Genomic DNA, 13,792 nt, shown 5'->3' with positions numbered 1-13,792 from the left:
GTTTTGCTCAAAACTCAAGAGCACCAGGGAATGGCTGATGTGGATTTTAGACCTTTAAAAACCTTTTCAAATTTGATCTCAGCAAAACAGAGCTTGTTGAAACTGTTATCCCTCTTTACCTGGGCAATTCTACTGCTTCCTCCTATATGTCGTTTATGGGTGCTTTCTAAAGATCCGGTTCCCGAGTGATGCTGAGAACTGTCTTCTGCACGACTGTGCTCACCATCCAGACCAGGGGATCTGCCACTCAACTTCCTAGGGTCCTGGTCCCTTGGGTGAGGGGCATCCCTACAGTTCACCTGACGTGAAGTTGGGGACTGTGAACGTTCCCGGTGCTGGCTCAAGATCAGTTCGTGGGTCGGTGACTGCTGAGGGTTCCAGATTGCAATGCGCTGCGGAACAGGCGAGTAATCAGCAGAGCTCTGCGGCGACCGGTGCTGACTGCGAACGGGCATCCGCCGCTGCATGGCATGACAGTCTTTCTCCATGCTGACATAGGTTTCCCTGAGATTCTTGTCAATTTCGGCCTCGAGTGCACGCTGCTTGCGGACGTGGAGCGTGGGCTGTCCCTCCTTGTGGCTCTCGGTGGCATTCAGGAGGTCAGGCCGGGCAGACATGAGGTTACGGAGGGCCGCTGAGCTGCCCATTGCAATCATCTTATGCTTGGAGTGCACCAGGTTCTTAAGCATACTAACAGCCCCCAGCTCCCACAACAGATCCTGGTCATGTTTGTTCCGGGCCGAAAGGTTCCAGAGTGTTCCACAGGCATTGCTAACGATGGTTAGGCTTGAGGACTTCAGGTGGCGCAACAGCACCTGCATGCAGTTGTGGTCCCTCAGCACCTGCCGGTAGACCTCATTGGTGGCCACATGGCTGGAGATGTTGCGCAGAATCCCGCCGCCATTCTCTACCACGGCCCAGGTTCTGGAGGGGCTCTTATAGGTCAGCGTCGCCACCAGGAACTCCAAGGCACCTTCCACTGCGCAGATGTCTGCCTTGTTCTCCGTGAAGTGGGCAGAAAGGTTCCAGAGGGCACTCAGTGCACTCTTGAGCGTCGACTCCTTCTTGACCTCCAGCGCACACTTCATCAGGCCCACCACTGCCCCAACCTCCCGCAGGATCTTCTTGCTGGCCAGGTCAGCTCGCCACGACAGGTTGCGGATAACGCTGGCTGCCACCTGCCGCAGGTCCTCGTTCTCAGAGGCCAGCTGAAGGACCAGGGCTTGCATGCAGCCCTTCATGGAGCAGAGGAGGGCTTTGTTAGCTGCATCACCAAACGTTAAATTTGTGAGGGCCATGCCAGCATAGCGGCGAACAGTTATAGCATACTGGTCACTCGTGTTTCCGTTTGATTCATAATCAACTTGAAGCAAATCAGCTATGGCATGCAACCCACCTGTCAAAGAACCAAAGACAAAGATTACCAGTGATGGGCATAATTTTACTTGAAGATATTCAAACAATCCTCTGATTTACAATTTCAAATTCGATGAATTGTTACTTTGCTGGTGCAGTTGAAAAGACTTTGCAGGTTACAATCCTGGAGCAGATCAACTGAACCTTGTCAACTACCCCAGAAATTTAAAGCAGTAATCAGTTACTTTTTCCACTCTGCCTAGAGTTCCTACGCCTACCAAAAATGCATTTACTACCCAAACACACTGTGCAATTCCACTATAAAAAAAGCTTCCACTTTTTTTCTGTGTATTTTGTACACCAGATACTCCAAACTCGAATATTTTTTGAGCTTTTTGAAGAGGTTTCAAAGATTGTTAACTCTCACCTAGTTGACATATTGCACTTCTGTGTTCCTCATCAAAGGACAGTTTCATGAGAGCTGCCATGGCTGGGCCTGGATTGGTGTCAACTGCAAGGCAAAAACCTCGAACATAAATCACATTTAATAAAAAACAGCCTTTCGTGACCTAAAAAAAAAAAGACCGAGCAAAAAACCAATGCAAAGACATACATTGTAGCTAACAGTCTCTTTCTAAATAGCTGACATCATAGCACACCTTTTTAATACTGATTGATGGCAAAAGAATAGTCATACGAGTACATGTACATGTATGCAGTGCTCACTATGGGCTAGTGCATGAAGTTGTGCATTGAGCATGAACTTTACACCTGTCAAGTATCAAGTGTTCCATGCCTTGAGTACAGTCAGGTGCAACATGTACATGTATACTCAACAAACCTTGATTGGTTATGGATGCCCTTTGGAGGGGTATCAAGATTCATCAAAACACAAGTACCGGTACATGTACATGTAGAGGCTTTGTGGATTGCAATGTCACAAAACTCACAGTTAACAGTCATTCCTTTTGATCATTAACACAAACCTGTGTCCCCAGAGGACTGTTAGTGACCAAACAATTATCCCATTTCCTGATTTACATTTTCTGAAAGGGATTCTTATATTACTGAAGTCCACTTCTAAAATAGCCAAAATCAATGACAAATAACTGAAAATGTTGACTTCAGACTCACTAAACTGAACATATGATTCAATGTTGCTTCTAAACATTTAACATACCATTATACTGATGGAATATACCAATTGTGCATAATAAGAAACACAAACATTATAATGAACTAGGTATACAGCAACGTCAAGCACAGGGTGAAACAAGTTGCTTTTGAGTCCTTACCTTTGGACAGGTAAATACAGACAAGCAGACAAGGACAGATAGACAAGACAGGCACGACAAACAAACAAGCAGAGAAGCAAAATAAAAAAAAAATGGTAGGCATAGTGGCTCTTTCCTCGTCCTCCGCCTCGGCAGCCCAGGTTAAAATCCCACCTGGTGGGCATGTGAATTGGGTTTTTAATCCCTACCTGATTCTGTGGTCTTTCCCCGAAATATTTATCTGGGGTTTTCCTCCCACCAAACTGAACATGCCTTCAAAGTCTTCGTGTAACCGGCGCTATTGGATGAACAGAAATTTAAAAACTCAAAACTGCGTCTTCATGCATGTGAAAACTGACAGTATGTGTCTCACCTGCATTGGCCTTGGATCCTTCCTCCCCGTCTGCCTCCCGCAGCGAGTCACAATAGGCTCGGATCTGCTCCAGCAGCCTCAGCACCCTGGCCTCCTGCTTGCGGCAGCGTTCCTCCGGGTGGGAGTGCACAATGTTGTGAAGGGCTGCTGCTGCCCGCGCCCGGGCCTCCTTGCCACCTCGTGTGTCCCCCAGCAGGGAGTCCTTGTCCGGACCATGGAGGAGCTGGATCAGGAGGGGTAAACAACCTGTGCAGGAAGGAAAAGGAAAGACAGAAAAGAGGAAATGGCATTAAAAAATCTTTCAACCATAATGTCGTCCTTACTATGTATACTTTCAACCTGGCATTTGATAAATGGAAAACAACTTCAAAACTGTAGGAGGCTTTATGCAGTTTTTTTCAGTGTATAGTGGCACAGAGGAGTACAAATTCAGCTCATGAGAAGAAAACAAGCATCTACTGAACAGGTCAAGAGGGATCTAATTTGGTTGACGTTCACTCTTTCCCATGGAGTGGAAATGGTATGTAGCACCTTTAACCTGAATCCTTCTTACCTGACTGCCTCATGGCAATGCAGCTGTCTTGTGAACTGGACATGGCAAGCAGTGTCCGAGACATGTCGTCCTTGTCATGTGTCCCCAGCATTGACAGCAGTGAGTACACCATCTCAACCTACCGGTACGTAACAAAAGCGTTTGGTAGATCTCTTATTTACTGTGTCTTATCCCTCAAATTTAACCAAATTTTCCAAAATAACCTTGCTACATTGCTTTCTAAATGGTTTGATATTGTTAATGTGCAACCATCGATAACTTACTGAAGAGTGTACTGTTAAGTATGGGTTATAATTGCTTCCATCAATTTAAATAGTGAAATAAATCATTCTGCCATTTCTATCGCCAAAACAGCCCAAATCTTCTGTACGCTATACATGTTATCTTGTCTGACCTTGGCGCCAAGTTGACCTGGTTGTAACCTCCGTCCTGGCCCTGACGAGCACGCCGAACTGCTGAAGCTCATCACACTGGATGTCTCCTGCTCTGAGGAGGAGGAGGTCGCATTGACGGTGCTCTTGATGACGTGGCGCTGGTGGATGGCCATGGCACCCCCGACGTACGGCCACGTCCCATGCAGCATGGTGGGTGGAATGGAGGGACTCACACCGCCAGGTCCCTCAATACCACCTGTTGCTTGCTGGACGCTCCCGTCCGCTGACAGGTGCGCGTAGGGGCTGTCACTCTCTGCTGAGCCCACAGCACCCGTCAGCGCGGCAGGATTCATGCCATTGGGGAGATGGCTTAGCAGGTGCTTGGGATCCTTGGGCTTGGTCTCGGGTGTGTGGTGGGCACTGCTCCCTGGCTTAGGGGAGTTGGAACAACGCTGGAGAGGGTCATTGGCATTGGGTTCATTCAGTGGGGAGCTGTGACTGTCTTTACTGCTGCCATGTCCAGAGTTCTCCTGGTAAAAATCAGACAAGGAACAAAGATTGTTACCCTTTACAGAAGTGCTATTAATCTGGTACTCACATCTAGTACCTGGAGCTATTATCTTACACTATGCAAAATACTGTCAAGCAGTAAGAACCCTTCACATTTAAAGCAACAGTCACAAGAAGTTTCAAATCTTTTACCAAACCAAGACTACAAGAGGATTAAAGAGCTTGCGAAAAATGACTGGCATACACAGACAAAAACCAAAATTTCAGCAAATTGACTGCAACGTATAATTTCAAAGGGGCGTTCCCATAAGTGTTGTATGCATGTGCGTATATTTAACAGGTACTTTTCAGGTGTCTATTTGAACATGAGCATTTTACAGATTTACGTCTTCCACATTGCCAGTAGCATACTTTGTGTTTTTCACTGATGCCGGTGTATACATAACAATAGCTTTTCACTTCCTATGAATAAACCAAACCTGTACTCGCAGCGGCAGAATCTGGTGCACCTGTGACAATGTGTATTCTTGGCAGTCAACATGTTCACCACAGATATTAATCTTACTTTCATGTACACACATGCAAGTGCACACATGTACATGTACACCGCTCTTGAAGAAAACTTTTTCCACGTGCAAGACTACCCTTCCCTAAATCAGTTTCTAAGAAAAAAAGATATTGCTTCATTTGGGTATTGCCTAATATTGTTAACCTGTCATTTCACTAATTGCAATTAATGCTTGAATGAAGCGAAGTAATTCCTACAAGCACAAATGACGTGCGGCACCAGCAAAATGGATTAGTGACAGTCCACGGGCCAACCATTCGTCACCACTTGGCAGGGTACCAACATGAGAATGACACTCTGGTCATTGACCTTTGGTCGTTACATACATGTAGCTGCCCCTCTTCTCATAAGTTCTTTAACCCAAATAAAATGTAATAAGCCTGGAGGAAAGAAGTTGTTATCCACAGAGACACTTCATGATGAAATAAAACTTGCCTGCAACGTAACCCAGTGCCTATTCACTGAATAATTTTAGTAGTAATGCATCCCAAGTGAAGAAAGAAAATCCAGCAATTCAGTGCAATTGGTGCACACAAACCAGTAATATCCCAACAGGGGAAGCAGTCGGCCTAGCTAGACTTCATTTACATGTACTTCCCTCCATGGGGATATGCATGTACAGTACCCAAATGAAAACCATCCTACTTGGCTTTCGTATCTAAAACAGTAAAGAGAGTGCCACCCTCTTTACTTTCCCAATCAATCACTGCTCTCAAAGGCATCAACAGCCCTAAAAACCTAAAGAGCAACATAAACAGGTGCATCTCCAGTTTCGGTCTTTTGTAGACAAATCCACAGAAGACAGGTCTGTGACCCTGGACTCTAGGTTATACATGTAGGACACTGTAACTCCAGGCTAGGGAAAGCATACACTGAGCCTAGCGCGCATCCATTTAAGACTATTGTGCCTCAGAGCTCAGGGCAGTGACTATTAGCATTTATCTTCAGCTGAGTAGCTTGGACTGCCCATTAACTTTCTCCCAAGTGCCCAAAGAAGAATAAGTAGCACTGAATGGTCAATGGAGGATAGTCAGAGCATAGAGCAGGGAATACCGTATGGTCAAAGGCAGGGTGTTCACTGGTTATGTTTCACTGTTAAATCTTCCTCACTGTGTTCTACATGAATCTTAATTTTAAATAAAATTTTAAAAACAGACAACAAATACCTCACAGACAACATGTACAGGTACCCGGTAAGTCACAACCACTATCATTTACCCTCACAGTCCTGAATTCTCAAACTACTGGAGCATTCAGGACTGTTAGGGCAAAGGAAGTAAAGGAGGACAGCAAAATGTGCAACCTTCACTGAATAATGAATCAAGACTCACAGTGAGATCACACGTATCAACAAGAGATTAGAATGCACTGCATGTGGCAGACATTGCCACATGGACATACTATCAGCACAGCAAGGTCAATACAGACAATTAGTGATGGTTTGCAAATGAGTCACAGCTGCCCGCACTAATTGAAATGTGGACGTCAGAAGCACATTAACTGCCTGAATAGAAATCGGGCTGGATTCTCTGCATCAACGTTGTGCAGCACCGTCCACAATTCCAAAATGCTGCACTTCAAATCAATTGTGGATTAGTGGCCCAAGTCTGAAATTCCCCAGTGCCTCTTAAGGATTTTGAGGAAAGGAGTCAGACTCTAACAGCACTTTCACTCTACCAACTGCAACCACCTCAGTGACAGTGAGTCCCAACTCACGATGCTCTTTTGTTGTGGTCCATTAAACAGTCAGACATGTAATCCCCAAGATGTCACTTAAGATTTGCTCGACAACTCACTTTAAAAATTCAGATTTTCTTCACTGCACAAGTCATTTTGGTTTTAACAATAGTGGTTAGAATTTAAGGTCAGTGACTGGAGAACAGTTATCCTGACTCTATGGCCATTTTTGAATGGAAACCTGTGAATCCCAGTTAGACACCATGCCATGCTGTTAACCAATTCCACATTTTGTTCACATTAGAAATTAACTGAGGTATCAATCTCTATGAAATTTGACAGGAACTAGGCTGTATTTTGTTTTGAATCTGCAACAAGTACATATCAGAAGAATTCAGGATAAAAGGCCAGCTCATACCCGACTCAAAAGCAAAAATGAATGCAAATATGTGACGTCAGGTACAATTTTCGTGTTGCCAATTTGCACAAGTTGAACACATTTCAAATCCAGCGCGTTTTTTGCCGCAAATGTTTGTGACGTCAAACTTGCCTCACCTTTGCCTCTGCCAGAAGTGCATGTCCGTATGAATGGGCCCTTGAGGGGGACAGTCATTAGGCCTACCTGTGCCTCTCGTTCCAACCTCTCCCGCCGCTGCTGAAGCCGCTGCATCTCCCGCTCTATCAGGCAGAGCCGCTGCATGCGGGCCTCGTGCCGCTCCCCGATGTCGTCAGCAGCACCTAGCCGCTGCTGCATGGCTTCCCGCAGCTGCCGGGCCTCGTACTCCAGCTGTCGACGTGACATGTCTGCCTGGAGGGAGTACTGTGTGAATGGAGAAAGAAGAAAAAGGAGAGAGAGAGAGCAAGAGAAAAGATGAGGTGGGGAGAGAACATGTCAGTCCAACTTTCCTCAGTGTTGAGACTACCGTGCTGAAAGAGATTTCTCAACAGTAGGATGTTTCCTGCAGTTTGGTTCTGTTCTGCAACTACAGGGCCTGCTCAAGCTGCTGACAGAAGCATTCCAATCAACAGTGGCTGATTAACTATCCAATGAAGTGCAAATTACATGTACCCCATTACTACCATGCTCATACTAAGTAAGCTAGCTCTGGTCAAACTTCCGGCTCAGGAACAACCTGTGTAATGACTACAAGATAGACAACTGCTCCCTGACAGGACACAGGTCCAGTTGAACGTACAAGTACATGTATAAGCTATGTCCATAATGCCACAAAGACACAAACTGTCAAAAAGTTCCAACAAACATCATCAACTGACATTATGCAGACATTTTTATCATACCCTAAAAACAATCTTGCCTCAATTACACACAGTGTAGTGTGCATTTCATTTCGGAACTTCCAAAGAGTTGCTCGTCACTGAGAAAAATTCTGTTACTATCAAGTCCTCTCTTCATCTTCAATAAAATGCAATTTAACCCTAAACCCATACAGTATGTGAAAACTCTAATTAAAATCAGGTGATTGAGGACTGTAAAATACCATGTCATCTCCTGTCCATGTTGTACGGAGTCTAAACATCTCAACTTCTCCCACTCCCCCCATAAAGAACTCAGCCAACATTCTCAGAATTTGACGGTATCAAATCTACCCTACATGTATTTAAAGATGAAAACCATACACGAACAATCTGCATTTTGACAACGTTTCCACGGGACAGATATTCTAACCGTGAATTGTGATGGCATAAATTACAGCTTGTGGAAACCACACTCTGATCAAAAACAGAATAGGGATCCATGCAAGAGCTCAACAAAATACTATCCTCCGATATTAAATAACAGGCCGGCCAAGTCTCATTTCCGTGATGGATTCAGATATGCCAATGACTGACATTGTGGATGAATTTCACATCCCGTGTCTGCTGGAGCGATCACGCTAATATGCCTATGACTAGACCATGCTAGCCAGCCGGCGTTTCCACGCCCGGGCGAATGTGAGAATACAATTAAAGCTGGAGAGGCAGACTAGAAATACATGTAAGACCTGCGGAGTTTGGAAGGCCTTGATTATTCATTTAGTTCAAGGCAACAGGAGAATCTGGACACACCATTAACAGGGCCATTTTTACAACTGATCCACCCCCATCCAATACAATACAACCAGAATACAATTAAAGCTGGGGAGGCAGACTAAAAGTACATGTAAGACCTGCAGAGTTTGGAAGGCCTTGATTATTCATTTAGTTCAAGGCAACAGTAGAATCTGGACACACCATTAACAGGGCCATTTTTATAAACCCTGATCCACCCCCATCCTTGGAAAAGTTCATTGGCAACTAGGTACTCTACATGTACTTATTACTTCTGGCTTGCTACATGTAAGTTTACAACAAACCCATGCATGACCTGCATGCATGCTTGCAATGTGTAGAATGAAGTTCCTCGTAAAATACTGTGGATTTGCCCCACAAAAACACCCTGTACATGCAGGTGTATTTCATATTACTCCCAGGTCACCTGATAAATGCTTTTAAGCATTTCAATCTCTTAACAGGTTCCAGTTTTAGAAGGAATTGAGAATGGAAATGTCAGTTTCAGAAGTGCAAGTTATGTCAAGGATATATGCAATTACATGTAAATGTACATGTAGTTCTGAAGAAATTCTAAACGTCATGTAGAAACTGTCGACACATTCAATCCAAATTGTAATAAACAAAGACAATCACTGAAAGGCCTGTCCACCAGTCTTGGAGTTTGTGCAGAATTTGTCCACTTGCTATCCCTTCTCCAAACACCCAATACACTTCATTCAGGAACAGTGAAATCATTCAATAATTAAGCAGCTTGGATTCCAGCTGCGCACCTCTTGAGATCTCTATTTTACTGTATGGAGGTCAGCATTAGATGTAGATAGACTGCATCCGGCAGTCGTTTATCCAATCAACAAGAAGACTGAAAGTTGGAGCACACAAAACCCCTGAAACACAACGCTGTCCAACGTTTTTAATATTCCATGCCTACTTAAAATAAAAAAGAGTTTTCACTGTTCAGGCATGCAACAAGTCTGCACACATACCTTATGTATGCAAATATTTACCCCAAAGAAAATTCTCAAATTCTGACCTGTGCATCGTAAGTTGAAATTCTGAAGTGACATTATTGAGAGTACCAGCATTCAATCAATCTGTTTTGAATGAGGGGATAAGCGGATATTCGTCTTGCACAAATAATAACATAATATTAAAAATATGTTTTCAAGGCTCTGATGTAAAAAAAAAAAATTGCGTATGTTGCTGGCGCCAACATTAATTGTGACACACAAGGCTGCAATGTACCATACACAGTCATCATGCGTCACCACAACAATGTCATTAAATGAGCCCCAGCTATACTGTACATGAGGCCGCCGTCTTATTTAAGTAGATAAACATTTGTGCTGCAATCAGGCAACCATGAATTACAAATTATTTCAGTTTCTGAATTAAACAAAAAGACATGAAGTCCAAACGGTGCATTTAGTAGGGTCTGGGAAAAAACCTAAATACAAGATCAGAGTGCACACATATGTGGTACAGATGCATAGTGTACCCTACGAGAACATGCATGATACATCTACATGTATGTAACAATTAGGAACAAAATGTGTTGGTCTCCGTGCAGGCAATATCCATCCAAAGCATCTTTATTTGATTTAGGCAGCAGAATGGCAGGCAAAGTGTTACCTACTAACACACGTACATGTACATGGTACATGTAGGCAGAGTACCGGTACCAAGCCCTTCATCTACAATGTACCAGTAATCTTGCTTGGCGATTTGCATACTAATACCTAAATGTACGTATGTTGGAACATTTACATGAAATTCAACAGAAAGACACATTATCATTTTGATGGCCTGTTTTTTGTGACAACTGTGTATTGTTTTGCCATTCTAAGCATCTTCTCAACAAGCGGTGCAACGTTCGATTTCAGCCACATTCAAATTCAGGTGAACAGTAGCTCTTTACAAACACAAATTCACTGAAAGCCCACCTAGATCAGTACACACTTCAACTGGTCACAATTTCTATAATCGCGTTGGAAAAGACAAAATGAAAAGGAACAAACTGATCTTTGTTTTTTTTTTAAGGTGGGGTTCCTTTACAAATTGTATCTACCCTACACATACATGCATTATTATTCTGTGTCTGTATATCAAGCCATTAATGCTGACAGATGCTGATCCTTTATGTGTTTAATAATGAGCGATGGCCTACTGGTGCCACAGAGGCAGACATAAGGGCAATTAGACCATTGGGAAATAACATGCAATCACCGAGGGGAGTTTGGCCCCGGAAAGCCAATCCAATTATCATCTGTAATCTAACCGTCGTTACCGTCCTGCGTCCACAAGCAATGTTTTTTAATTGGGGTTTTGGGGGCTTTATACAGTGACTGCAAAATAAGTTGGTACAGTAAAAGGTTCATTTTGGCCTGAATGGCTGCTATCAAAGTCCTGGCCTAATGGGAGGGGGGTTTGAGGGGTTCAACAGAACCCCCCCGCTCGCTTCTGAGTTCTGCTTCTTGGTGGTCTTTTTTTCTTTTTTTGTGTACTAAATATTTTAAATATACCGTAATATTCGCCATACAAGTCACGGCTTATACGTTGATTCTCAAGCTCAAGGTGACCACGATCCTGCATATTAATGAGTCAATCTCAAGTCACATGTACCGTCAGGAAGTTCCAGCCAATATCCACATTTCAGGTGTCTCAAAGGGTTTGAAATCAATGTATTTTTGTTAAGTTTATTCAATATTGAAAACAACAGTGTACAAGTCTTACATGCAACCTTTGCTTCGCGACAGACATGCAACTTTTCAATGTTGTATTCCAAAGCTCATTGTGATATGCCTTTGCATAAAAATATGTATTCAATAATTCATAGTGCCAAAAGTTCCACTTTTTGGTTTGACGAACCCCCCCCGTCTCTGGTCAGGCAACTGGCCTGTTGGAGCTGTACTTTATGTAAACTGAGGATGAAAGGAAAAGAAAGTTGGTAACACGTTCAAATACATGTACCTGCAACATAGAATAAGAAGAAATAAGACACATAAAAGTAGGCCTACATGTTGACTTGCATTTTGGTTTTTCAAGTCTGTCCTTTGCTGTCCAGCAAGGTTTCTTTGTGAAATGAGAAAGAGTTCCATTAGGGGTAAACTGAACCCAATGCCCGATTTGTCTTTAAATTGCACAGCCAGCCAGGCTGCGCTGTGATTGATGATGGTGCAAAAGTCAACCCTGGAAAATTCCATGGTACAAATGCTGTCCAGCATTTATGTTGCTCGATGCATTAATCAAAAAAGCTCCAAATAAATTGCCGAAGATAAAGTCACAAATAAAAGTAGTTTGCCCCATGATATGAAATGAATTAAAGGACTGTCTCTAGAGAGAACATGAATGGCACAGAGACTGAAATCACTAAGACCAAGAAAAGATGCAGACATGGAATCAAAGTATCTGACATCATTTGTGGGTCTAGCCTGTCTGTTCATTGAAATGTATTTTCTATAATACATGTTCATGTATTTACATTTTACCCTCCCCAGCAGTTTTTATCCATTTTAAAACCCACTACCACGATGGGCTTAGAAATGTGCCCTCCCCCAAAGAGAATTTTTTTTTTCCAAGAGTACCACTTTGTGTCCCTACTCAATATTTCCAATGCCTGACACCATCTGTAATAGAAACCCAGCCTTCTTTGCTACACGTTAAACAACTTGACCTGGCACCAATTTGGTGCAAGCTTGGTAAACCTTCACATCCCATACAGTGAAGGTACATTGTAAATGCAGTCGACGATAATAAGGTAACAGGATTAATTTGCTGCAAGGCCATGACCTCAAGTGACCTTTGTCTCTAATAGGATAGGCGCATATACTGTTACCAAATTTAATTCGATCAGGACAAATGGGATATGTGTGTGTTCCTATGGACAATGAGGCAATACTTGTCCAAATGAAGTACATGCATGGTAGCTACAACTGGGAGTATACATGTACATGTACACACTTATTAAATGGGAAGTAGCAACTGCTGAAAGCAAGTGATTACTTACTTAGTATTCAAAGCAGAAGCCATGCACTTCAGACCAGGCCGCGATTCACAATGGTTTGAACAGCACGTAAGACAATGTAGGCCTATATGTACATGTACAGTTCACGAAAGAGAAAGCTGCTCAAGGGACTACGCAGAGAATTAAAAAGAAAAGATGGGAGCAGAATCAGGAAGATGATTTCATCTCGGCTTTAACTGTCCGATCTCCTTTACTCACATTCTCGGTGATGGGCAGCTGGTCAATGCGTTGCTTGAGGCTCTGAAGCTGGGCAAAGTACCATGTCTTCAGCTTCTCCTCGTTGTCTTGCTCGGTCAGCAGCAAAATCCTGCAGGCAAGCGTAAGGAAAAAAAACACATTACCCCACCTCTCTGAAAAGTGCAGCTCAACCTGTGGCAAAGTGTATTAAAAAAAAAAATGAGACATTAGAGCTGCATGTAGTTTGCCCAAACGTTTTCACATGACAGATTGGACCAGTCAATGGTCAAGTTGGCTATTAACTAGTCACAGAGTATTATCACCAGAAAAGCCACAATGACAAAAGATTCCACTGAAATGGAGTACATGGCAGTGCTCCCCCTACATGTAAGAAAGATCCCTCATACAAATTCATTGGCTTAACCTGCCCACAACCACAGTTGTCCATGTACGGTATGTAAATGGGGTTCTAAAGTACAAGTACCCCAGGTGCTAGCATTTTTCCCACAAGCAAGCAATGAGGACTACCCTGGAAAACAGGACAAACTGCTCATGATGGTTCCGTCTGGAAAAGGATTCAAGCATGAAATGCACACTTGCATCTTTGCTATACAGAAAACAAGTGCTGCCCAGGTCTCCAGGAGAACTACTCGGTACCGCTAGTTTTGGTGCTGTAATTATGATAAAATCCATTTTGCATGCAGTGGGGTACGGGAGGTGGGAGCAATGGAAACTCGCAACTCCAGGGAGGGTAGGGGCATGCTGTAAATTTTCTTCTAGAAATAGAAAGTGGAAACACTTCAGAAATGGTAAAATCACCTGCCTGGGAGATAAGGCGATTACTGTACAGATGGAAA

The 13,792-nt window shown here is 43.4% G+C and overlaps 1 protein-coding gene across 3 annotated transcripts in view; it reads right to left on the bottom strand.

Moving 5' to 3' along the window:
- LOC147798361 (adenomatous polyposis coli protein-like) overlaps positions 1–13,792 on the bottom strand; it is a 53,205-nt gene that overhangs the window by 11,773 nt on the left and 27,640 nt on the right. For all 3 annotated transcript variants that reach the window (XM_022249916.2, XM_087139601.1, XM_022249917.2), the window contains exons 2-8: positions 12,957–13,065; positions 7,308–7,505; positions 3,951–4,460; positions 3,557–3,674; positions 3,004–3,249; positions 1,784–1,867; positions 120–1,396 (exon numbers count right to left, since the gene is read on the bottom strand). In XM_022249916.2, the coding sequence (XP_022105608.2) occupies positions 120–1,396; positions 1,784–1,867; positions 3,004–3,249; positions 3,557–3,674; positions 3,951–4,460; positions 7,308–7,505; positions 12,957–13,065 (2,542 nt within the window). The remainder of the gene's footprint in view (positions 1–119; positions 1,397–1,783; positions 1,868–3,003; positions 3,250–3,556; positions 3,675–3,950; positions 4,461–7,307; positions 7,506–12,956; positions 13,066–13,792) is intronic.

This window comes from Acanthaster planci, linkage group LG08 (genome assembly GCF_054643075.1).
Source record: "Acanthaster planci isolate LZ-2023a linkage group LG08, COTS_SCS, whole genome shotgun sequence".
NCBI lineage: Eukaryota > Metazoa > Echinodermata > Asteroidea > Valvatida > Acanthasteridae > Acanthaster > Acanthaster planci.
This window is presented reverse-complemented; position numbering and strand designations above follow the sequence as displayed.